The sequence below is a fragment of the Dromiciops gliroides genome, chromosome 3, assembly GCF_019393635.1.
Source record: "Dromiciops gliroides isolate mDroGli1 chromosome 3, mDroGli1.pri, whole genome shotgun sequence".
Taxonomy (NCBI): domain Eukaryota; kingdom Metazoa; phylum Chordata; class Mammalia; order Microbiotheria; family Microbiotheriidae; genus Dromiciops; species Dromiciops gliroides.
The window spans coordinates 53,854,786-53,880,287 of record NC_057863.1 but is presented as its reverse complement, the minus strand read 5'-3'; the positions used below and the strand labels follow the sequence as shown (position 1 = coordinate 53,880,287).

At 36.7% G+C, this 25,502-nt stretch overlaps 1 protein-coding gene across 1 annotated transcript in view; it reads right to left on the bottom strand.

The window, feature by feature from the left end:
- SLC9A9 (solute carrier family 9 member A9) overlaps positions 1-25,502 on the bottom strand; it is a 733,387-nt gene that overhangs the window by 469,252 nt on the left and 238,633 nt on the right. The window contains 1 exon segment of the mRNA XM_043990722.1: positions 14,699-14,804. Coding sequence (XP_043846657.1) covers positions 14,699-14,804 — 106 coding nt within the window.

The following is a 25,502-nucleotide window of genomic DNA, read 5'->3' as shown; positions in this document are numbered from 1 at the left end:
AGGAGTATGTTGGTGATTAGAGTAGAACTAGAGCTCGAATTTCATATGTCTTCCTCCTGTCACTGGTCCATAACTTAGCTGAAATCAGAGAATCTCCAGCTTTTCCCCAGTAATGATGACACGATCATCTGTTTTTCATCCTTTCCCCCTCAATATTGGCAACCACCCTGGTAATGAGGAGATGATGCATGCATCTCATGACGTGTGTACCTAAGGGCCTTTGGAACAACAAAATGGATAAGGGCTCCCAACTTCTTTCCCATAAACCACAGGAATTTTCAAGCTATTAACAGGAGCTGGGTATTCAAGGACAGTTCATTTATCATCCAATGGCTAGCCATAGTGTCAGGCCTTGCAGTCAGGCCCTGAAAAATGGGCTTTGACTTCACCTACTGTAGCTGAACAGCTGCTCTTTCACAGAGCTTTTAATCAGATTTCCCTAGCCCTCCCTACATAGCACTCCATAGCAGAGCTCACTTATAACTCTCTGCAAGCACTCCATGCAAATTCATTAGGTGACCCAAGGAAATGAAGAGATTTCATTGCTGCAAGCCAAGGGACAGCTTTTAATTTAAATCAGAATTATGATTGCACATCAGCTTAGCCCTTTGTTCTCAGGGAAGAAGGGTGGAAAGGGTGGGGAAAATGGGGATAACTTGAAATTAAAGGCATCCCTGGAGGGCGTGCGATGGTTCTGCACCATCATTTGGAAAAGGGTCAGCTTTTCATGGCATTACAGAAGGAATAGACTTTCAGAGAACAGCATTGCTATGAATGGTTCTCTTTCTGCTTTTTGTTACCTAGACCTGTGACTTAATTGGTAAATGGGAATCCATATGAAAACTCCCTCTACCAATTCAAATTGGTAACTTACAGTGTAAGGGAGTAGCCAAAGGTGCTGGTAGGCTCATTGGCTTTACTTTGATCTAGTCGTTCCAGAAGCACCACTTAAACCAAGGACTTTTTGACTCCAAAACTGATATTCTATTCACTAGCCATGGTATATTGTTATCAGGATACATCTCATTGGAGGTTAGGACTTTGGCCTCTAGGTCAAGGTCAGGTGCTCAATCTCCACTTTGGTTGAACATGAGTATGGAATATAACATGAATCAATTATCTTTCAAATGAATGGCATGAAGTACAAAGGAGATTGGGCAAGAGGAGATGGGGAAATCAGCTAAAATAGAAAGTAAACAAACAAACAAAAACCTCAAGGTGAATTTTGGCCTCATACTAGTGGGTTAGTGGGGCCATCTCTGTATACAAAGGAGAGTTTTGAAAACAATTTCTTCATACATTTCCTTGCACCTTGGCAAACTGTCAGCTGATGAGGTGGTGATTATTCCTAAGGCAATGGAGAGAATTAGCCAGTGGGACAGAAAATCTGACCTTAAAGTGGCACTATGGGAGAGAACATAAAACTAGAGAGAAGTAGGGCTAAGTAGGAAAAGGAAGACTACAGATACTAATCAAGAAATCTAGCCCTTTCCTTGAGTAAGAGAAACACTGAGTCACTAAAGCTATAGAAAGGCTAACAGATAATGAAATCCTAGATAATGGAAAATGTTTGGCTTCAAAAAAACATGTTTAGCGTTGGAAAGCAAGACTTTCTGCGTCAATTTTGAATTGGCAGAGACTGCAGAGGATTTATAGGAGGCATGAACTGAATCTGCCTCCCTGAACTAGATTAAAAAAAGGCTGTGGGCAAAAAAAACAGGCAGATAAAGAATCTTTGCTAAACTATGGAATTGTTTAAAGAAGTCAGTTACCCTTTTTCTCTTGATCATTTTCTAAAATAGCCTGTCTTCTCTGCAGCTTTTATCACTTCATGCCCTTCATTTTTGCTTACCAAGATAACTCAATGAGGGCTTCCAAATTGCAGGGGATTCAAAATAAGGAAATGTGAAGAACTGGGTTAGAAAAAGAAACAACACTGGGGTAGTGGAGGTGAATAAAGTTGAGCTAACGGGTCAGGAATTGACTTCCAGGATAATAAGCTTAATCTAAAAACCTCCACCAACAAAACTTGTTAAATTACGAATAACTTTATAAAGTTAAGAAAAGGTATGAGAAATACTATGCTTTATAGACTCAATCAGTTTCAGTTAACTCATTAGAAATCATATACCTTCTTGTCACATTTTGTACTTACAATTGATTAGAAATAGGAGGTAGACTAATGATTTCCTGAGGGGACAATTAATAATGACCTTATATATATGTGTGTGTGTGTGTGTGTGTATATACACACATGTAAATGTGTATGTTATACATACATATCTGAATATGCTATACATGTTTACCATGTGATTAACTATAAACATGTATCCTTTGATTTTAACAAAATAATTGCAATTATAAAAATTTAACTAAATGATGATTATGCACTCAGTTTTATTGTTTTCAGTGAGTTTCAGATAGAAATAATCTTTGAAAAAATCACTACCTGGCCATTTTTTTTTACATTTAGTGTTACATGAAGTATTACATAAATAGATTAAATAATTGCTTTTTGTAGTTGTATGTTCATTGTAAACATAATCAATGTATGCCAGGAGCAGACAGGACAACAGGATTGCTATGCACCTCATCCTGTTCCTACATAATTTGGCGCTCCATTGCTATGTTTTTCATTCCATTTATCATGGAGGTTATGAATCTATGGTATGTCAGCATCTTCTTTTTTTTTTTTTTTGCAGGGCAATGGGGGTTAAGTGACTTGCCCAGGGTCACACAGCTAGTAAGTGTCTGAGGCCGGATTTGAACTCAGGTACTCCTGAATCCAGGGCCAGTGCTTTATCCACTGTGCTATCTAGCCGCCCCCGGTATGTCAGCATCTTAAAATGGTGTTATTAATATTTTTAATGAAGCAAGATTAAGTCTGAGTTAGTATGGACAAACATTTGGTTTTTGATAATGTTGCAAATCCATTCCAATGTATTTGTTGCATTCCCAAAGATATTTTGATATTTGCACTTGAGGTATGATCATCTGTCATCTTCTCTCAGTTCATGATAGATAGGGAGCTTTTGATGTATAACTTTAGACACCAGGTTAAGTTCTGCTAGGTATTCGGTTGCTATTAGAATAATTTTTTCCTCTAACTGCAATTTTATTTCATAACTTCTGCCATTTCAATTAACAATCTATATTGATTACTAGATCCAGTCAGATGAACCTTATGTAATTTCTCAGGGCAATGACTTGCTATCATAAACTGCTTTTTTCCTAAACAAATCCACAAACTAACTTTGAATATACATACATATATATATGTAACTAGTTTTTATGTGTGTGTATATATACACACACACATATATACATACACACACACATATATACACAAAATATGTATATATAAACTTTATATTTTTGGTATGGATAAAAACATATGTAATTGTCATCTGCTCCATTAAAATGTAAGTTTATTGAAAGTAGGTATTGTTTTATTCTTTTTACTTATATTGCCAGCACCAAACATAGGGCTTGACACAAAGATGTTTAATCAATTAATCAATCAATAAATAAACATTTATTAAGTAATACCTATGTGCCTGGCACTGTGCTAAGTGCTGAAGATAAAATTAAAAGAGATTAATTATATTAATATTAATTAAAAGATTAATTATAATCCCTGCCTTCAAGGAACTTACAATCTAATGGAGGAGACAACATGCAAAAAAAATATACAAAGCAAGCTACATACAGGATAAATAGGAAACCATTAAAAGAGATAAAGCAGTCAGAAAGGTTAATAAATAATTGGTGATTGTCTGACTAATTGATTCAACATGACTTTGGGATTTATGCTCAAAGTCTTCATTCTGTTTCTTTCCTCGATGTATGTAAGAATTTTAAGCATACTGAGTCTAAGCAATATTTTTATATCAATGGAACAGAATTCATAAGATAAAGGAATGGTTTAATACATATTTCAGAGCCCTAATGCTTGATTTCATGCATTTACATCAAATAATTAATAAATAAATTTCCATTTCAAACCATCTTTCATTTTGAAGCTATACTCTTTCATATTTAGAAGAGATGACAAATTCAACAATGGGTGGAATCAAAATCAGCCTGCATGTTCTAACTGAAAAATGCCACCTGTATATCAATTACTCTTGACATTGTCTTGGTGATGTTTTAAACAGAAAATAGTTTTCCACGAGGACATCAAATCCTCTACCATTGTCACTACTTTTGAGTAGAATTTTATGCATTTATAGTATATGAATAAGCCAGGAACACATAAAGCAATGTAAAGCCTTTGCAAAACCAGCCAGGGCAGTATAAATGTTACGGTGTTTTCTGGTAGCTTGTTCAATAATTGCCAAATTAATAATAAGTTGATCTTTATACCCTGGAATTTTTGGCCTATCCTTTTTGCTCTTCAGCTAATATACTGTTTTGTTATAACTGGCACATTTCTTTTCATGATTTGTTATTAATTATTTTTATAAAGTATATAAACAAATAATTGATCCACATTTGGAGAAGTTACTGCTGGTGTTGTTATCTTTTGATAATACATATGTGATGTCTTTTGTTAAGAAGGTGGGAATGGAGGGGGGAAGCAGGCTAATGTCCAAGAGAAAGCTGGTAAAGTTACTGCAGTAATCCACACACAGCTGTGGATCTTACCCAGTCCTGCCAGTTGCTAGTTTTCCAGAGTAGAGTTGAAGAAGACCACCCTTAACGTAACCATTCTGTCACTGATCATAGTGTCCAAGATTTTATTTCTCATTTAATCTACTTTATATTTCTATTGTGTTACTCATTACTACTATATAAATAGCCAAAAATTTTCAAATTTTCACATCCTAATGTGTTTGTTTTCCCCTTCACCCCTAATTGCTTCACTTGTAGTAAAGTCTTTGATATTGAATTGCTTATATTGTTTTTTGAGCTTCTTTGACTCCATGAATCACCTTACTCTTTTGATTCTTGCTTTCAATTACCAATTAAGGGAATCTAGAATTAATGATATGCTTTGGTTTTCTAGATTTCTTTCCATATGATTCCTTTTTATTGCCCTTAATGGGGCAAGATGACATTCAAGTTTTCTATGTTGTGTACCAGCTCTATATTAATATAATATTTTCCTTTTTCTCTTTTGGAGCAGTAAGGGTTAAGTGACTTGCCCAGGGTCACACAGCTAGTAAGTGTTTGAGGCTGGATTTCAACTTAGGTCCTCCTGAATCCAGGATCAGTGCTTTATCCACTTTACCACCTACCTGTCCCTATATTAATATAATCTTTTGGTGCCTTCCCATAGATCAGTAGCTCCCTCAAAGTCATTTTGGCCATTAGGAGTTTGATGCTTGACTTTAGAGTATACTTTATGACTTCCAACTTTCCTGCAATGGTTTTCACCAGGCCAAGAACACACTGTGTATATCTGTCAAATATTGTGAGGAAATACAGTCATTTATGATGGTTCTAGAAAATATCAGCTTTTTAACCTATTCATATTTTAGATCCTTGATTTTATCTCTTATTTTCTCTTATCTAGCTTAGTAGAAAAGTTTTTTTTCTTTTTATGTGTATATTTGCTTTGCTTTGATTTGATTTGTATTACATTATCTTCTGATTTGGAACTGAGTGCATCATTGACATAATGCACTATTAAGTCTTGTTTAATGATACAATATTGGAATGCAGTGAAAGAATTCATGTCTTCCATCCATTTTGTGCACTCTCATGGATTGTCTAAGTGGTCAGTGACATCTACATTGAAACATTTCTTCCACATTAAGGCTTTGGTATTTCTAATTGATTCTTCTGCATCTTGCCCTTTTGCTTTACCAAAATAGAGGAGCGCCATTTACTTGGCAGCTAAGTGGCACAGTGGATAGAGTACTAGTCCTGGAATCAAAAAGATTCATTTACCTATGTTCAAATCTGGCCTCCAACACTTACTAGCTGTATGACCCTGGTCAAGTCACTTAACCCTGTTTGCCCAACTTTAAAATGAGCTGGAGAAGGAACTGCCAAACAACTTTGGTACCTCTGCTAAGAAAACCCCAAATGAGGTCATGGAGAGTTGGACATAACTGAAAAATGACTGAACACCTCCATGTTAAAGTAATCACCAATATGGTTTCATGTATGGCCATTCTATAACCCTTTGCTACCCTATTTGATAGATTATTAGCAACAGCTTTAATAACCTATTCAGGTCACTAACCAAATCAGTTGCATCCCTTGCACTCAGTTGGGCAGCATTTAAAGACTCCTACCTGATATTCACATCAACCCCAGTAGTTTTAGGAAATGTAGACTCTCCACTTTATATCATCCTGGTTGGCATCACCTTATTTTTCACCCTTCCCCCCACCATGACATTGACAAAGAGTTCAGCTTTAATGTGGTTGTCATCATCGTGAGAATGAATCTCATCATCCTCATTTTTTCCTAATCTTTTAAAATTGTTTTCAGATAGAAATTGTACAGGAACAAGTTGTTATTTTAACATTATTATTTATATTTTACATTTTGTGGGCAATTGTTCCAACTACTTTTTTGTAATTGAACAAATATATTGGGATATAAGTTTATCTTTTATAAGCTTAATGAAAGTACCTTCACTTATAATACAGGAAAAGAAGGATGATCTGGTACCTTATTCGTTTTGTTCTTGCTTTTGATTTCTCCCATTGGTCTTTTTTTTTGTAAAGATTTTTTGTTCCATGCAGCCTGGATATTATGAGGCTTTTGGCATGGCAACACTTATTAAAAACATTATTCTTAAATTTTTTTATGGATTGATGTTATTTTGAATTGATTGTAACCAACAATTTGTCTGGTAGTGCTCTGGTTCTTGTGTAGCCTCTTTAAAAAATGTTGGTTATTGAACTTTTTTTTTTTTAGTGAGGCAATTGGGGTTAAGTGACTTGCCCAAGGTCACACAACTAGTAAGTGTTAAGGGTCTGAGGTCGGATTTGAACTCAGGTACTCCTGACTCCAGGGCCGGTGCTCTAGCCACTGCGCCACCTTATTGAACTTTTAAAAAAAATTTAAGTACTACATTTGTAGTATGCATATTTGTATGATATATAATTCTAACTACTTAATCATATCTTCTTTAGTATTTGATAGATAATAATTTTTTTGCAATCTGCAGGGTGATATTATATAATTTCTGTCATTTTCTTATATATCCCGAATTGATCATTAAGCCTGATTCATTTAATGATAATCCTTTTGTAATTTCTGACAACTAACTGATTTGGATAATCAAATAACTGATTCAAGGTAACAGCTTATTAAGATTTGTAATTATGGACACCCCCATTTTTACTGTTATTATCTCCTTTTTTGAGAGAATTCAAATAGAAATGGATCTGGGACAAGTGGGTATCTGGGTCTAGTCTAGTGCCAACTTGATAGCTTTATTTTATATTTAGCTGATGAAATAATTGCTTTTTGTAACTGAATAAAAGCATTTGTATATAAGCTCATCTTTTATGGATTATGAGCTCTTCCATTAGATTGTGAGATCCTTTAGGGGAGGGACTATCTTTTTCCTCTTTCCATATCCCCCATATTTGTGCCTGACACACAGTAGATGCTTAATAAATATTGATTGACTCATTGATTCAATGAAAGATTCAATGTTAGGGCATTATTATTATTAATAAAGAAAATATATAGGAGAAAACTATCAAGGAGAAAGCTGTGGTTGAATAGATTGAGACCTATTGACTTCCTAAAATCATATAAAAAACAATGGGGGCAGCTAGGTGGCTCAGTGGATAGAGCACTGGCCCTGGAGTCAGGAGGACCTGAGTTCAAATGCAGCCTCAGACACTTGACAGTTAGTAGCTGTGTGACCCTAGGTAAGTCACTTAACCCCAATTGCCTCACAAAAAAAAATGGACACCCATTTAATACCAAACGTAATGAACACTATCAAAAATTCTGAAGTAGACCATAATAGATTTAGGAAGTATCTTTAAAGAAAAAAAATATCAGCAAAACACAGGAATAGCCCTAAGGAAAAATTTTAAAACAACTAGAGTAAGATTAACATTTCCATACCAAAAAAAGAAAGCAGAGAATTCGTATCCATTTTTAGAGCACTTTATAAGAACTCCAGAAAACCTACAGAAATAATTTTGGAACAGGCAGACATGATTTCATGAAAAAAAAATAGTAAAAGCTGAAAACAGCTATATCAATGGTTTTTCCCAATGTAATCAAAAGCAGTTATCTTCAGAAGAAGCCTATGAAATGGCTAAGATCCAAGAACATGAACTCAGCTAACAGTATGTCAAAAATAGTGAAAAAAAAATCCTGAGCCATGTAAATTTATTTAGCAAAATAGAAGGATTTATGTTGGCAATTCCAGACCAACTCATTACCAACAAATTACAAAAAAAGTTTTCTTGAAGGAGCCAAGACTTATTGATCAATGAAGATTATGTAAGAAAATGGAAGACATTTTGCTTGACATTACTGTAGTCTGTAAAAAAAAAAAAAAAACTTTCCCACCTGCCAAACACATAGCAACAGGTGGCTAAATTATAAATCAGAAATTCTTTGATGTTTATAGAATGGGCAAAGATAAATCCCTATACTAGTAATATAGACCTCAAATATCCAAGAGAATTTAATACACAATCTAAACTAGTACACTAGACCTGGAACAGTTTGTATTTAAGAGGGATAAAAAAAAACCAAGTAAGAATACCATTTTTAGTATGCATTGCCATGCCAGATATTCACAGATCAAAATCATGTAAGAAATGGATGAGGTACACAGCATCCCTAATGTCCTATATGCAATGGAGCTTTCCTGAAGATGTATTCAGTGAGCCTACAGAGGATAAAGCTTATGCCCTTATACTTTTATTCAACTACAAAGAGCAATTATTTTATCTACCTGTACAACAATCAACAGAATACTAAATGTAAAAGAATAATAATATAAAATATAAAATAATCACAGCAAGATATCAGCTTGTTCCAGGACCATTTCTATTTGAACTTCATCAAAAGAGATGAAATGAGTAACATTGATATTATAGTGGCAATAACCTACATCTGTATAATGAACATACATTATTGAATTTGCTTTGCACAACAACCCTTTGAGGTGGGTAGCGCAAATGTTATTACTCTCATTTTAGAAATATGGAGAAAGAGGTTCATGGAATTTTAAAGACCCAGCCAAAGATCTCACTAATAATAGATGGAGTCAGAACTCAGAATCAGTTTTTTTATTCAAAATCTAGTGCTTCTACTAGTGAGAACCTACTTTTAGGAACATTTATTCCTTCATTTGTCTGCTCATTTCCTCAGCCAACACATATTTATTATTTATGTAATCTTAAGGCATTAGGGGATTTAAAGAAATATAACATATACTTTTTGCCTCAAGGGAACTTAAAGTCTTGGGGAAAGCATAAAGTTATATTGCCAAAAATGGTCCTTTCTTTCATGGCTACACAATTTTGTTTTCTGCTTGACTTTAGTGCACTACACAGAGGCTAAGTGACTCCTCAAGATTCTTTTTAACCTTATGATTCCATGGGTCTGTATTATTTGGCTCCTGTACTGAGTTTTCCTTGAGGCATACAGATCCTTAGACATGTTTGCTTTCAAGAAGTTATTTTCTCTGGGAATCAAGCAGTCATCAATACCATGCTTTAAAGGATATTTTGTAGTCATAACTTCTAGGCAGCTGTACAATATTTTTATCTAAAGAGATAAAACTGAAGATCTATTTGCTTTTTTCCAAAAGAAAATGATTTACACTGAATTTCCTTTTAAGTCCTTGCCTAACAGGAAATAAGTACATCTACTGTAAGTTTATTGTTATTCAAGAGCCAGCTGTTTAATGAGAGCCTCTTTTGTCCTATAGAAATCTGGAAGCATTTACATACAGTACTGTGAAATTTTTCCTTCTCATGATAAATGGAGGTTTGTTTCAGTGTTGTATACACCAACATTTTTAGATAAAATGACAAAGAATCCATCATACTTTTGCTGAAGAAAAAAGCAAGGTTGGAATAATGGATAATTATTAAAAAATAAGGAACCGAATCTCACACCAATATAGGAGACAATCTTCCATCAGGGCTTTGTTGCGATCCATTAATTAACTAAAAGGAAGATTTGGGGATTTTTAAAAAATCTACTCTCAGGTATGTAATTTGGTAATTCATTCCAAAGCATTTCATTGTGGGGGTGGATTCTTTTCCAAGGGGGGGGGGAATCTATACAAAGCTATCCTTCTCTTGGTCATTTAGAGTCAACTTTCAACAAAGGCTTATTAAATGTTGACTGAATACAAAGTATTGTGTTGGTAAAGGTAATTGTTATGGGGACAAATTCTATCTTTGTGGATTTATAAAAACCAATAAAAATCTGGGTAGATGAAATAAAATGCTTACCCAGGTTTTTGTATTAATTTATTTGCTCTGGATTATAAACACACGGTTCTACAGATATTCTTATTGCTCCTTTTCCTCCTTCAACTTAACCAAATAAATAACCTTTGCACATGTGAATCAACTATGTATTTAATGCTTACATTTTTATTCCCCAAATATACCAACTAATATACAAAATTACATACTTTTGGTATGGCACTCCCTAAATCCTTGAAATCAAAAAAGACTAAGTGTGGGTAATGTATGGCCCATGCCTAAGCATGCTTAAATAGAATTATTCAATATGCCAAGCTGAGCACACAGATCAAAAGATGTTATCAAGTTATCATTACTTAGCCCCAGACAGGAAAGATTCCATGGGAATTTTAAAGTAAAGGAAGCCTCCTGTTTACAAATGGGTTGTGTTAACATTCTATAAAATCAGATGTTTGAAACCTGGAACACATTATTTTTTCCTAAGAAACAATATTTAAATAATATATGAACTTACAGGGCAGCCTGCAAATGCTTATTTAATATGTAATAGAACTGGACTACTGTATGCTTGCAATAAAAAATACAAGAAAAAACTATTATAATATTAGTAATTAACAAAACAAATAAAATTCAGCAAAAAATAAATTGTTTTGGGGGCAGCTAAGTGGCGCAGTGGATAGAGCACCGGCCCTGGAGTCAGGAGTACCTGAGTTCAAATCTGACCTCAGACACTTAACACTTACTAGCTGTGTGACCCTGGGCAAGTCACTTAATCCCAATTGCCTCACTAAAAAAAAAATGCTTAAAAAAATAAATTGTTTTATTTTTCTTGAGGATCATGAAAAAGAAAAAAATAGGATTAATTATAAGAAATAAACTTCTGAAAAAATTCTGAATGGGATTTATGAGTACTTTCAAGGGTTTTAGAGGTTGATGGTATAGTTTTTAAATATCTGATTACATTTCAAAACTTAGGATCCTATATAAAAATCTGAATGGGCCCTTAGAGGTTATCGAGTCCAATCTTTTACTTTATAGATGAGTTCTAGAGGATTGATGGCACTTGCTGAGGTCACATAGGAATTATTCAGAGCCAGAATTTGATCCCAGGTTCTCTGACTCCAAATCCGGCCCTTTTCCCCCTGTTCCACACTGTCTCCTATTTATGGCTTTCCTTACCCTAAACACCTTATTGTGCTGAGACACAATTAGAGCCAAGAGTAGGAAAGTTGACTTTGGTAAAGGAGCAATTCAGAATACAAGAGAATCAGAGAGGACTTCTTTCCATATGTCTGATTATCTGTGATAGTTATGAGGTATGAAGGATGAAAGGGATACAGCTTCATCATGAGCAGTCTAGTGTACAGACAGATAGACTGAAAGTCAGACATAGCTGAGTTCAAATCTTGCTTCGGGTGCTTACTAGTTCTGTGACCCTGGGCAAATCACTTAACCCCTCTCTGTCTCTATTTTCTCATCAGTAAATTGTAAGGGTTGGACTCAATATCTTCTAAGCACCCTTCTAGTACTAAATTTATAATCCTATGATACTGTGACATTCAGTCAAGAAGAAATGGTGAGAGGTTCTAAACATTCTTTGTTCCCACCAGTAGATGGCCCCACTGAGCTAGGACAGCTTTGTTGTCTAGGTTGAGAGGAGTTGTTTCAAGATGGGTGAAGAGAGGGGCAGGAAAAGGTCTATTTCCATATATGAATATTTGGAGGTCAAATGTTCATCATTCAAAAAATGTCTATATTATAAATTCTCATATTGGCTATGGTTATTCTAACAATGTAGTGTGTGTGTGTGTGTGTGTGTGCGTGTGTGTGTAACCTCTGAACTGGAGATGATTATGAACACTCAAGGAAAATACTTTTTAAAGTACTTCAGCAAATTTGCCATGTCAGAATATGAGACATTTTCCCTACATTTTGATTTTATGATTGAAAAAAACTATGTGCTCCTTTAATTGGAGAATGGCTGAACAAGCTGTGGTATATGAATGTAATGGAATGCTATTGTGCTATCAGAAATGATGAGCAGGCATTATTTCAGAAAAACCTGGAAAGACTTACATGAACTGATGCTGAATGAAGTAAGCAGAATGAAGAGAACATTATACACATTAACAGCAACATTGTGCTTTACTCAGCAATACAATAATCCAAGACAATTCCAAAAGACTCATGATGGAAAATGACATCCAATCCAGAGAAAGAACTGTGGAATCTGAATGCAGATCACAACATATTATTTTTCACTTTTTTCTTGTTCAGTATGATTGTTTTTTGTATTTTCTTTCCCATGGTTTTTTCCCTTTTGTTTTGATTTCTGTTTCACAACATGACTTATGTAGAAATATGTTTAACATGATTGTACAAATATAACCTATGTCATATTGCTTGCTTTCTTGGGGAGAGGTTAGGGAAGGAAGGGAGGGAGAAAAATTTGGAATTCAAAATCTTACAAAAATGAATGTTGAAAATTATTGTTACATGTAATTGGGAAAAATAAAATATTATTAAGTGAACAGAAAAAAAGAAAAAAATATGTGCACAAGAGAGAAATAGGAAGAAAGAGCAAGGCTACATTGTGGTTAGCTAAGGGAAAAGTAATGAGGAAGCTTTAAAAATGCCAGCAGTGTTTATGCTTGTTGGCACCCATATTTCCTCTTAGATTTCCATCTTCGTGATGTCAAACCATTGTGATTGGTGGTCATGACAAAAAAGAAATGTCAATCACTCACTGATTTGGTACCTTCCTACATTTTCTGAAGGTCATTTGAAGTTCAGTGGTACTATTTCACTTGACCTTGAAAGAAAAATATATAACGTGCCAGTTCAGAAAGTGAAAATGAGAAACTCAGCATATTTTTTCTCCCATGACCTTATGAGTAGAAGTCATTCTTGGACAGTCATTTCTGATAATCTAATTATATTGTCTTGAATTTTGTGCTGAAAATATTTAGCACTTATGCTTCTATGATTTATACTTTATTTATATCATTAGTTTGTTCCCACTGATATTTGTCTCTGGTGCCAAGAATAAAGAACTCTTAGAGCTGATGATCAAGTGATCAAGTGATGATCAAACAGACTTGGAAAATGTTCACATTAGGGCCATGTCTATATCAAGAATCCATTGTGCAGGAAGAAGATTGTACTTTATGATCATACTGTCTTTCACCAGTGAGTATTGACTTTTAAATACCCTTTGGTATATCACAACACATCTCAAATAGATTGAAAGTAATTAACATCCTGAATATAGTAGCATGGCCACATTTAATTATCAGATGGCTACTTTCCCTTGGGATATTTGACAGCTGGCTGAAATGTTGGTGCTCATTTAAAGCCAAAGAGAAGACCTTTGACTTAAGGAAAGGTCACCAAATTGTCATTTGTTAAATATAAGTGCTAAATGTCTAGATTAAAGGGGGAGAGGCTGGAAGGATAGCAGACTAATTGACATCTAAAAGTTTTCAAGAAAAAAAATAAAACTGAGTCTGGGGATGATGGGGAAATTACATTAGGGATTAGAAGATCCTCAGTCAATGTTACCTATAATGGGATGTAGGCTTTCACACAATGCCCTGCATTTAGCAAGACAGTAAAATTTTTTAAGTACAGGCTCAATTTTGCCAAACTTACTACATATAGGGAAAGTTCTACTAATTAGTTAGGAAATAGGAAGAAAAGTCAGGAAAATACACACTTTAAGATGTTGTTCTCTTAAAAATGTTTAAGTGGGGAACTAGGTGGCACCATAGATAAAGCACCGGCCCTGGATTCAGGAGAACCTGAGTTCAAATCTGACTTCAGACATTTGACACTTAATAGCTGTGTGACCCTGGGCAAGTTACTTTACGCTCACTGCCCCGCCAAAAAAAAAAAAGTTTAAGTGGGACACAAACCTAGTAAATCCAATATGGTAGTGCTAGAAATTAAATCCTCAACCAGCTATGTCTATTACTATTTCTATATTTAAACACCACCCTAAAACTAGAAATTACTTGAGTTTTTGTGACAATAGAAAAATCAATATAGCAAAGTAGATAGAGCACCACCAGCTTTATGGTTAGGAAGACCTGGGTTCAAGTTTTTCATGTGATGTATACTAATTTTCTCACTAAAACCATCAAGTATTCCCATCCTAGGAATTCTCCATCCCACCCCTCATCCTAGTACAAATAAAAATCATGGTTTTAGATCACCACCATGGAAAACATCAACAATATATACCATATGGGATATGGGATAGTTTCTCAATGGATTAACTTTTCATTTTTGTTCAAAAGAATCCAGGTGTTTGTACTTACTATGTGAGAACTATTGCCACAGCATCATTCAACACACTCTCCCCAAAAAGAAGTGTGTACAGATCTGTATCAACATGCAGTTCATGGAAAATAGCCAGCACTGTCACTAGGAAAAAAGCAAACACATATACACACAGAGTGAGTCACAGAGACAGAAGGGTTCCATTTCCATAATTTTTTAAAATTACCTGCCACCATCATCCCCAAGCATTTATTTCCCATTTCCATGCCTTTGCACTGGCTGCCCTGCATGCCTAGAATGCTCTTCCCCCCCTCACCTCCACCTTTTAGTTTTCTGGTTTCCTTCAAAACTGAGCTCTTGGGGCAGCTAGATGGCGCAGTGGTTAAAGCACCGGCCCTGGATTCAGGAGTACCTGAGTTCAAATCCGGCCTCAGACACCTAACACTTACTAGCTGTGTGACCCTGGGCAAGTCACTTAACCCCCATTGCCCCGCAAAAAAAAAAAAAAAAAGAAAACTGAGCTCTTGAAATCCCATATTTCTCCATACACACACACACACACACACACACACACCATGCCCCCCAATTGTGGTCAAGCATCATATGAAGGCATTTTTACTTCTCTCCCCCCTCTGCTTCTTCACTCTCCAACCCCCAAATTTTATATAAAATTATTTATGTCCATGGTGTCTCCCCCAAGAGAATTTCATTTCCTCTCCCTTAAGACTATTTCTTTTTTTCTTTTCATTCCCAGTACTGTCAGTAGGCATTTAATAACTTTTTTGTTATTTGATTAATTAATCATACTTCTATGTCATAGTGTTTTGTAGAAGAGAAAAGATAAAGGAGATTCAGATAACTTTTATTAGTTGAGTATCTGTAAAATGGACGTAAGGTTGGTGGTTGTCCTTCATACCACCAAAAGGACCAAAATGACATCATTATGTTGGGGTCAATGTACAGATATAGATGTCAGAAAGAAGACTCCAAAGCCCAGATTTCTCTCAACAATTGTCCTAATGTCAGTGTGATAACTCAGATTTTTCAAGTGTATTGTTTGATATTCTAGTTAAAATAGGACTCCGGTATGGAGACATTTAGGTTAAGTGGCTCTAATGCTGATAAAACAGGTTGTACTTTTCCTCTGTTCTGACTCATTCTAATTCTGTGTCAAGCAATTAATGAACAGAGCTTCTGATTGGATAAGACTCCAGGATGATTGAAGCAACTTATGAGTCACTCTTTTCTTGCTGCCTCAGATAGACAGCTTAAACCCTCACCCAGTTTCTTGTCTTCACAAGGAAACTCTCCTTCCAAGGCCTGGTATTGATAAGTGACCCTGGGAATTTCTCCAACACATTTGGATCTGATTAGGAATTCCCTTGCCACATTTGGTATTGATTACTTGTTCTCAACCAAGCCCATTTTGGGAGTTTAACACTTCCTTTCTCCAACCCCTACTCTGGGGGTATAATTACCTGAGATCTTTGTCACAGTTTATGTCTCCTGCCCCTTCAAGGTGGGCGTGTTTTTTGTATCTGTGGGGACAAACTTCTTTCTGTCTATATTGTCATATAGTCTGTGTGTGTGTGTGTGTGTGTGTGTGCATGCTTTTCCCCCTTCTTTGCTATGCCATATAATAATAGAGCTTTTGCTGGTACTAGCTTTCCAAGTACCAATTTCCTATGAATCCCCAAATCCAGGTCTTTGCTTTAACATGAACTATGTGGCCAAGTAGAGCAGTCAGGCCATGGTTGCTTATTGAATTATACTCTGACTCCATTTGTTCATTGATCCAGTAAATAGTAGCACCTTGCCTTAGTTCATGGGATCCTAGGCTTAGAACTGAAAGGGACCTCAGGGGTCATCAAAACCACATGTGTCAAATGCACTGCCCACAATGTTCCCAAGAGCAACCAGAACCAAATTAAAATGTAATTGGGAAATATTTAACAAAATAAAAATACAACAGAACATAGATAATGTGAATATGTCATTTTCTAAGTCAACATGGGGTCTGTAGGGATCCTTTTCTACAGTCTAATGGTCTCTTTCCACTTGAGTTTGATACCCTGATCTGAACCAATTCCTTCATTTGCGGAATGGAGTCCAGTACCTCTTATTCATAAAAGTCTTTTAGCCAATAAGCATTTATTAAGCACTTACAAGTGCCAGGCACTGTGCTTAATGTTGGCAATACAAAGAATGGTGAGAATATGGTCCCTGCCCTCAAAGAACTCACATTCTGATAAGGTAAATACTACTACTATATTAAAGGTGATAACAATAACAATAATAATAAATAATAATTCCATTGCCAATGAAACTTTCCTTTTACACCTTTCATGAATTAAGCCAATTCACTTTACAGAGCACTAGTCCTCACATAAACAATTGGCAAAAATATACATCGAAAATAATACAGTGTAAATGGGATCGGGAGAGAAGGCACTGAGGTTGGGAGTATATAAGAAATGGAAAGGTGACTTGCTGGTGGGATTTGAGACAAGTCTTATAAGAAGCCTGAGAAACCAGGTGGTGGGGATGAGGAGGGAGAGCATTTCAGGTACGAGGGAAAGCTGATAAAAAATTCTGGAGTCAGGAGATGGCATGTTGTGTGCAAGAATTGATGAGAGGGCCAGTACTGCTTCATTGTAGATTATGTGGAGAGGAGTAATGTGTACAAAATTGGGAAAGGTAGGGAGGGTCCCACCTATAAATGGCTTTAAAGACCAGATGATGTTTATATTTGAATCTGGAAGTAATAGGGAGCCACTAGAGTTTGTTGGGTGGGGAAGGAAGGGGTGACAGAGCCAGACCTGTGCTTTAGGAAAATCACTATGTTGGTTGAGTGGATAAAAGTCTGACATGTGGAGCAATTGGAGCCAAGGAGACCAATGAGAAGTCTGTTTCAATATTCCAGATGTGACGTGATTGCAGCCTGCATCACAGATGTTGTTGCATGAGTAGAGAGAAGGGGAGATGTGAAAGCAGAAATGATAAGATGTGGCAACATGTGCATGTGGGGCAAGTCAAGTGAGTAATCAAGGATGATACCAGAGTTGTGAGTCTGGGCAATGGGGAAAGTTTTAATGCCTTTAAAATTAATATGCAAATTGGGGGGAAGCTAGGTGGTGCAGTCGATAGAACTTCGGCCCTGGATTCAGGAAGACCTGAGTTCAAATCCGGCCTCAGACCCATGACATTTACTAGCTGTATGACCCTGGACAAGTCACTTAACCCCAATTGCTCACCAAAAAATAAAAGTAAATTAAATTAATATGCAAATTGAGAAGAGTAGAGGGTTTTGGAGGAAAGATAATGAGTTTTGTTTGGACATGTTGAGTTTGAAATGTTCATGGGATATGGAGTTTAAGATAGGCTATTGGTAATGGGAGACATGAGGTTATGGGAGAGATTAGAGCTGGATAAATAATTCTTAAAATTATCTGCATAGAAATGATCATTGAACTCATGGGAGTTGAGGAGATTACTAAACTAGCTATTATAGAGATGAGAAAAAGGCTCAGGACAGAGTCTTACACAGAATCTTCTAACATCAGGGTTAGAAGACTTGACCTGGAAGAAGAACCAGCAAAGGCGATTAAAAAGGAATGGTCAAACAGGTAATAAGAGCTAGCATTTACTAGCTAGCATTTATAAAGTGATTTGAAGTTTGAAAAGTACTTTATATTTGACTCTTATAACAACCTTATAAGGTAGGTACCATTATTATCCAGATTTTACAGATGAGGAAACTGAGGCACAGAAAAGTTAAACGATTTCCCTCAGGTTACACAGCTAGCAAATGTCCAAGGTAGGATTTGAACTCAGGTTTTCTTGACTCCAAATCTTGCACTTTACTTCATCATCTATATCCATCCTCCATCTTTCCCTCCATAGTGGGTCTTTTCCATTTGTTTAGAATATATGCAGATGTCCTCAAGTTCTTAAACAAGCCTCTGAAGGTCTAACTGATAGGATCAGAGATTTAGAACCAGAAAGAACCATGGCCCCTTTGAACTTAGTATCTCTCTCAATCCCCAGAAAAAATTATCTGTACACAGTAAACACTTAATTTATGGTGCTGAATTGTTGAATCCTTGCCCATAGCCTCTTTCTTCAGAGCAAGGGGTGAGTTGTACCTACCCTTGCTGCAACCTTCTGATCCATCCCTTCATTAGCTACAGGCACTTGTCCTGTTCACATTGGTCTTCTGTCTCAGATTGCCAATGGTGGCTGGGAACTAGCCAATGTCAACAACAAGTAAATATAGAGACCAACTGAGATGTCAGCTTCTTTGGTCGGCTTTGCTACCATGCCTCTAACTTATACTAGTACCTTAGGTCAGGATTCTTCTTCAGTGACTCAGCTGGGATGGCTTAGTGGACTCCTGGTACTGACCATTCCTCTACCTAGTGATTGATTCCTGTTTTGTCCCATTAGCTACAAACAGTAGCACCTGGGGTGGAGGTGGGGTAGGAAGAAGAAGTAACCTGGCAAACTGTCAGAGCAGCTAAATGGCCCTTGGACGTTAGATTGTGTCACATTCCCTATCTCACTTTTTAAAACCACCCACAAATGGTTAAGTAGAAAGGTAGAAAGGGCTTGGTGTCAGGATGACTTGCATTTGAATCCTGTATTAGATACTAGAGATATAGCTGCATCATGTCAAACAAATAATTTAATCTATCTCAGTTTCCTCATCTGTAAAGTGGGGATAGTAATACCACCTACTTCACAGAGAGGTTGTTAGGTTCAAATGAGATCATACACATAAAGTTTCCAAGGCTTAAAGCCCGATATTAATTCTTTCTTCTATAACTACAACTACTACAATGACTACTATTGTTATTACCACTACAACTACTACTATTACTATAATTATTACTATTCCTACTGCTATTACTATTACTTCTACTACTACTATTACTAATAGTTTTGCTACAATTATCACTGCAACTTCTACTACCACTACTACTACAATAACTACTATTGCTACTTATTATTAATAAACCAACTAGTTGCCCTTTCCTTCTCCCCCCAACTCTTCCCTTCAATTCAACCCTATTTACTTTAGGGAATGCTGGTTCTCACACAAATCAAGTAAGATTAAACACACACACATACATAAACCTTGCTATATGTTCATTGTCCACCTGCTCAAGGGCATAGATCATGGAGTCATGGAACCTCGTGGATACTCCTGCCTGATCCCTTTGTTTTCCACATGAGAAAACTGATGTCCAAGAGAGGTTCATAATTCACAGAAGGTCGCCAGGTAGAAAGAAAGAGAGTCCCCTATGAGATAATTTTATTCCACACTTACTCTGATTTGATACAAATAGCCACTATTGAGTCTACTATTGCAAAAGAGTGTTGGAAGTAAGTAGAATACAAAGTAAAAGCTTAAACAGCTCTCACCTGCCCTAAAGAAACTTTCAATTGCCTGGAGGAAGAGGGGAATGATGGAGACACCCTTGACTCCTATACAGATACAACACAATGTGCAGCAAGCACAGATAGAAAATTCGAATGACTAATGAATTGTGATTCTTTTATTTCTAGGGCTCCTTGTTTATTTACTTTGATCAAAATGGTGACTGTGAAGAAGTCTTTTTACTCCAATGTGAAATTAAAGTCTTGAAAAATTCAAACAAGCTGGTGAAATATAAACACATTTTCATTGACTAAGGTTATGTAATCAGGCCTTAAATAATTATATCCTTGGGAATGGAAGAGTAAACAGAAGTAAACTTCGTGAATATGCTCCCTATTCCTTCCCTGACACATGAGTCTATCTGCTTCATGTCACCTGGGATGGGAACAGACCCAGTATTATAACTGGACTGGTCTTTAATCACAACAAGTGGGCTGACATCAGCATATCTTCATTGTTATAGCCTTTCAGAGCCAAACAGTCGTTACTTATTTTTGGGAGATTTCAGGAAGTCAGAATTCAAAGCAACACACATTCCACTTTCTTTACTAGAGACTAGGCCTTGTCTCTAAATATTTGAGTTCAGAGGGCAGAGTGATGTACTCAACCAAGGCCTAAGTAATGGTATTTCACTTACACCAGGACCATGTGGACTGAAAGTGAAATGCATTTTATAGAGGAATATTTTGGCATGGAATCATGTAGTTGTTCATATGTTCAGAGCATTATATGGTTAAAAAAGATTTTCTTCATAACCATCCTGTGAGGGAGGTAGTACAACTATTATCGCACCAATTTTACACAGAAAGAAACTGAGGCTCAGAGATGTAGAGACTTAACCATGGTTCCATAACTTGTAAGTGTTGAAGGTAGGATTCAAATCCAAGTATCTTGATAGCATGTCCAATATCACACTGCATTTCTTCTAGTTTCAGGGGTTTTTAAACTCTGTATGTGTGGTGGTATTTTTTTTGTTGTTTTTGTTGTTTTGTTTTGTGTGTGTGTGTGTGTGTGTGTGTGTGTGTGTGTGTGTGTGAGAGAGAGAGAGACAGACAGACAGACAGACAGAGAGACAGACAGAGACAGAGAGGGGGTTCTTTAGCAGTCTAGGGAAGGCTATGAACCCTTCTGAGAATAATGTTTTTAAATGCCTAAAATAAAATACAGAGGTTTACAAAGGAGATCGCCTATATTGAAACATAGCTATCAACGTACTAAAAATAAACAAACCAAACAAAATAATTTTTAAAAACCAAGTTCATAGACCTTAAGTTAAGAATCCTTGCTCTAGTCAAAGGTACCAAAAAGGCAGCTATTTGTTCCATTTCCACCCAGACACCAAATCTACTGCTTTTCATCTAGACCCCAGTAGATTTAATGAGCCACTAAATTGGGATGAAAACACCTGGGTTCTGTTTCCAGCTCTATTTGTTTTGACCTGCTATGCAAAAGCTTCAGGTCCCACCCACTGGACTGGATTGTATAGGTTCATTGCATCTTCCCACTGACTCCCTTTGAAACATTAAGATGAAAGATGTTTAAGTCAATAGAAAGAGGTTTTTAAAAACACTTTGCTGCACCAGCCATTTCTTCTGTACAGACAACTGAACTCCATTTCATCGACTATGTCCCACACAATGGAGAAAGTGATTACACTGCACATTCCTATCTACCCTGGCAAGAAATGGGACAAGATTGAGATAAAGATAACCACTGTGCCCCAGGAGGAAGAATGTTTGCTGGGATCTGGGCACGGTCAACTAGGTTGCTTAGAAAATTATACAGCCACCCACCTAGCTTCTATGTGCAGGGCTTTGAAACTCTTACTGTAAGTAGTTCCCTAGAAAGGGTCATGCTAACACACAATTTCCATGAATTTCTAGAGCAAATAACCCATAAGGAGGCTGATGAAGCCACTGGGCATCTGGTTGCATCATTTAGTGCTGAATCCTCCTGAATTAATGGAAGCGGCAGTAGTCTTGCCTGTGATGCGAGGTGTGGCCTGTTTGGAGATGCTTTCCTTGAGATTGTATAAAGAAATGCTCCTTTGTGGTCATTAGCCAGTTAGCAAGGGAAGGAAATCCATCTGAGTTTCAAAGATTTTTCTTTCTTTTTTTTAACTGCAAATCTAGTCACTGTCCCATTTATTCCCTTTGTATTATTTCAACTACTTAGATTTAGAGCTTAAGGAAACTTAAAGATCATCTCAACCAACTCTCTCTTTGTACAGATGAAGAAACTGAGGCACAGAGGGCAAGCTATTTGACCCATGTCATGCATGTTGTAAGTAATGGGTAAGTAGCAAAAATAAGATTTGAATTCAGAGCCTCTGGCTTCATATATCACAGTTGGTTCCCTCATCTCTGAGAAGCATATTCTGAGGTCTGGGTTTTGAAGATGGAGTACTAGTAATTAAAAAACACCCCCAAACCCCAAAACAATCAAATGTCTCTACTGAGCCCTTAGAGCTAGGTTTGGGTCGGATTTTTCTTTGGGTCATCTGCTGTCCCCATCATAATATGGGATCATGCCACTTTAGCTTTGTTTTGTTTTGTTTTGAAGATTGTTTTGTACTTGAGGATTTTTTTCCAGAAAGGAGATTGTTGTGAATTACATCTTGTTTGTCTGGATGTTTAAATTTCATAAACTTTCATCCTTTTCACTGGAGAAAGGGCCAGTTTTCCTTTTGGGTTGCTGTATTCATAGCTGCAATTAACATCAGGATATTAACACGACCTGGGTTAGGGGACATAGGGTTGGTGTTGGAGTCAGAAAGACTTGGGTTGGAATCTTGCCTCAGATACTTACCTGCTATGAAACCCTGGGCAAGTCACTTGACCTGCCTCAGAAACTTAGTTTCTTCATCTCTGAAATAAGAATAACAATAGCATCTACCTCACAGGGTTGTTGTGAGAATCAGAGTACTTTGCAAACATCAAGGCATTGCATAAGTGACAGTTAATTGTATAATTTGTATGTTCTAATTAAACCCCCCCCAAATCACATACTCTCCAGTCAGACTTAAAAGAGTCTTCTCCTTGTCTATTCTGAGAGACTTTATCTTAAGGCCCAGAGGGTTTTTTCCCACTAAAAATAAAGGGGAGTTCAAAGTAGTTGGTCTGTGTGGCTTCTGTGACACATGGTGCTGCTATGATTATTAATCCAGAGATAGAGGTACCAAGATATAATGAACAGGGACATTTCCTGACTGAATTTTTGATGTTCTTTGTGTGGCACCCTTCTAACGATACTTCTATACCTCTTGTTTCCATTCATGGGCTACGTCCCTAGAGGACACTTGCTATTTCTACTCAAGTTTCTATGGGGTAATTCCAAAGGGCTAGGTTTTTAATACTACTGCTAAAAAGACCCCAAAACAAAACGCAACAAAAACAAAAACAAAATACCGAGGTCTGCTTTACATTATCAGGTAGGAACCTTAAGGAGCTTTTTTTTTTGCAGAGTATTTACTAAGAGGATTAGAGTGAGAATAGTATTGATAAAAATATTCAAGAATACTCCCCATTCCAGTGCTGTAGTCTCTTTTTGTGCTCTCTGTCTCTATTTCTGTCTCTGTCTCTCTGTCTCTCTCTAACATACACACACACACACACACACACACACACACACACACAGAGTCGCTGGGGAGAGTAGTGAGGTACAGCTCTAGGGAACACATGCAAAAAGGGAATACTTCACAGCTCATTATTAGGACTTTTCTGCTTTCTTCAATCCTCATGAGGTACCTCTTAAGTATAGCTCACAGCGAGGCTCTGATTATCAGTACCTTTGTTGAGTCTGCAGCTCCTAACAGTGCATGAGGCCACAGCCTAAAAGCAGTCCAATGCAGACTTTGGTGAAACTTGTTTCCAGTGTGCCCCATTTAAGAAAGAAATGAAATTCACATTGGTGTGGCAAGTTGCATAAGTATAGTCCACAGACCAGAAGAGGTAGTCAGGAAATGGCAGTTACATAGAAACCATGTTGAGGGCTATGGGTGGAGAAGGTGGGGGGCACAAATTAGTATGGCCTGGGAATAAGGATCATGGGATCTACTTGAGGTTGCATTTACTTTTGGAAATAACCTTGCTAAGTGCTGTCCTGATTGAGAGGCAAGTGAACATGCTGAGATTGTTTGTCAATATATGTTTTTTTAAATTTTAAATTTTATTTGTGATATATAATTATATTTTATACATATATCAAACATAGATATAATATACACAGACACATATATGACATATATAATGTAAATTTTCTACATTATTACATTTAGATATATCTAGGTATATTCTGACACATATAACTTAGCATTTTAATTCCTTAAATAACTGTTTTATAAATAACATATATATATATATATGTATATAAATTTATATACTTATCAACATCCCTTTGGGGCATGTATTTAAACAAACTGCTTCTTCCTTTCAGTGTGTTGGGGAATAAAATTGGGTTTTGATTCAAGCTTTCTCTTAGAGATATGAGAGTCAGTAACACTAGAGTAAGGGCATTAGGAATGCTTGCTACTGATTCACTTTCTTCTTATTACTTTGCCATTCTCATTTACTAAATACCTTTTGATTTGAATATTTAGTCATCTGGTACAGAGTCATTTGGTAGGAGTTTGGGATCTGTGAATGTGAATAAATATGATAGCCAATGGGTACAAGAAAACTAGTGTCACTGAGAAGGGGAGGTTATATCTACATGTTTTAAAAAACTGGGGTGAGCCAAGATAGCAGAATACACTCAGCAACCCAGCTGAATTCTCCCAACATTCTCCCCCCAAAACCAATTTATTTGGAGAGGTATAACCAACAAATAGAGATATTTTTCTAGCCAGGACAACTTAGGAGGTTGGCAGGAGATGTCTGTTTTACTAGGGTTGGGACTGACTCATAGAGCAGCAGAAACCTGAGCTGTAGACATTAGAGGCAGCTCGGACAGTAGCAGCATCAGATTTGGGAGATCTCTTAGACAAGTAGTCAGAAAGAGATGACAAGGGATGCTTTCCGGCATTGGGTACAACTGGCACTGATTGAAAGCTCTATTGCTTGTAGCCCTTTTGGTTTGTAATTCCAGTGGAGAAAAGCATTTTTGGTCATTCAAAAGGGATCAGGGTCCCTAGTCACAGTTCTAAGGAAGGGAGAAAAACTAGCACTTGCAGCTGCAGAAGAGTGGAAGTCCTCATCCTGTTCCAGGGCCAAGGAGAATGCTAGCACCCAGGGAGCTGTCCTGGGTAAAGATCAGAGTGCAGACAAAAAGATAAGTGACCAAACCTCTCCTAGAATCACACCATGTTGAAGCACCAAAAACTTGCAGACTTTTAGAACTTGCTCTGAAAACAGCAGCATGAAAAAGCATCAAGGTGGGACAGTGCCATCCCACCTCATGGTGAA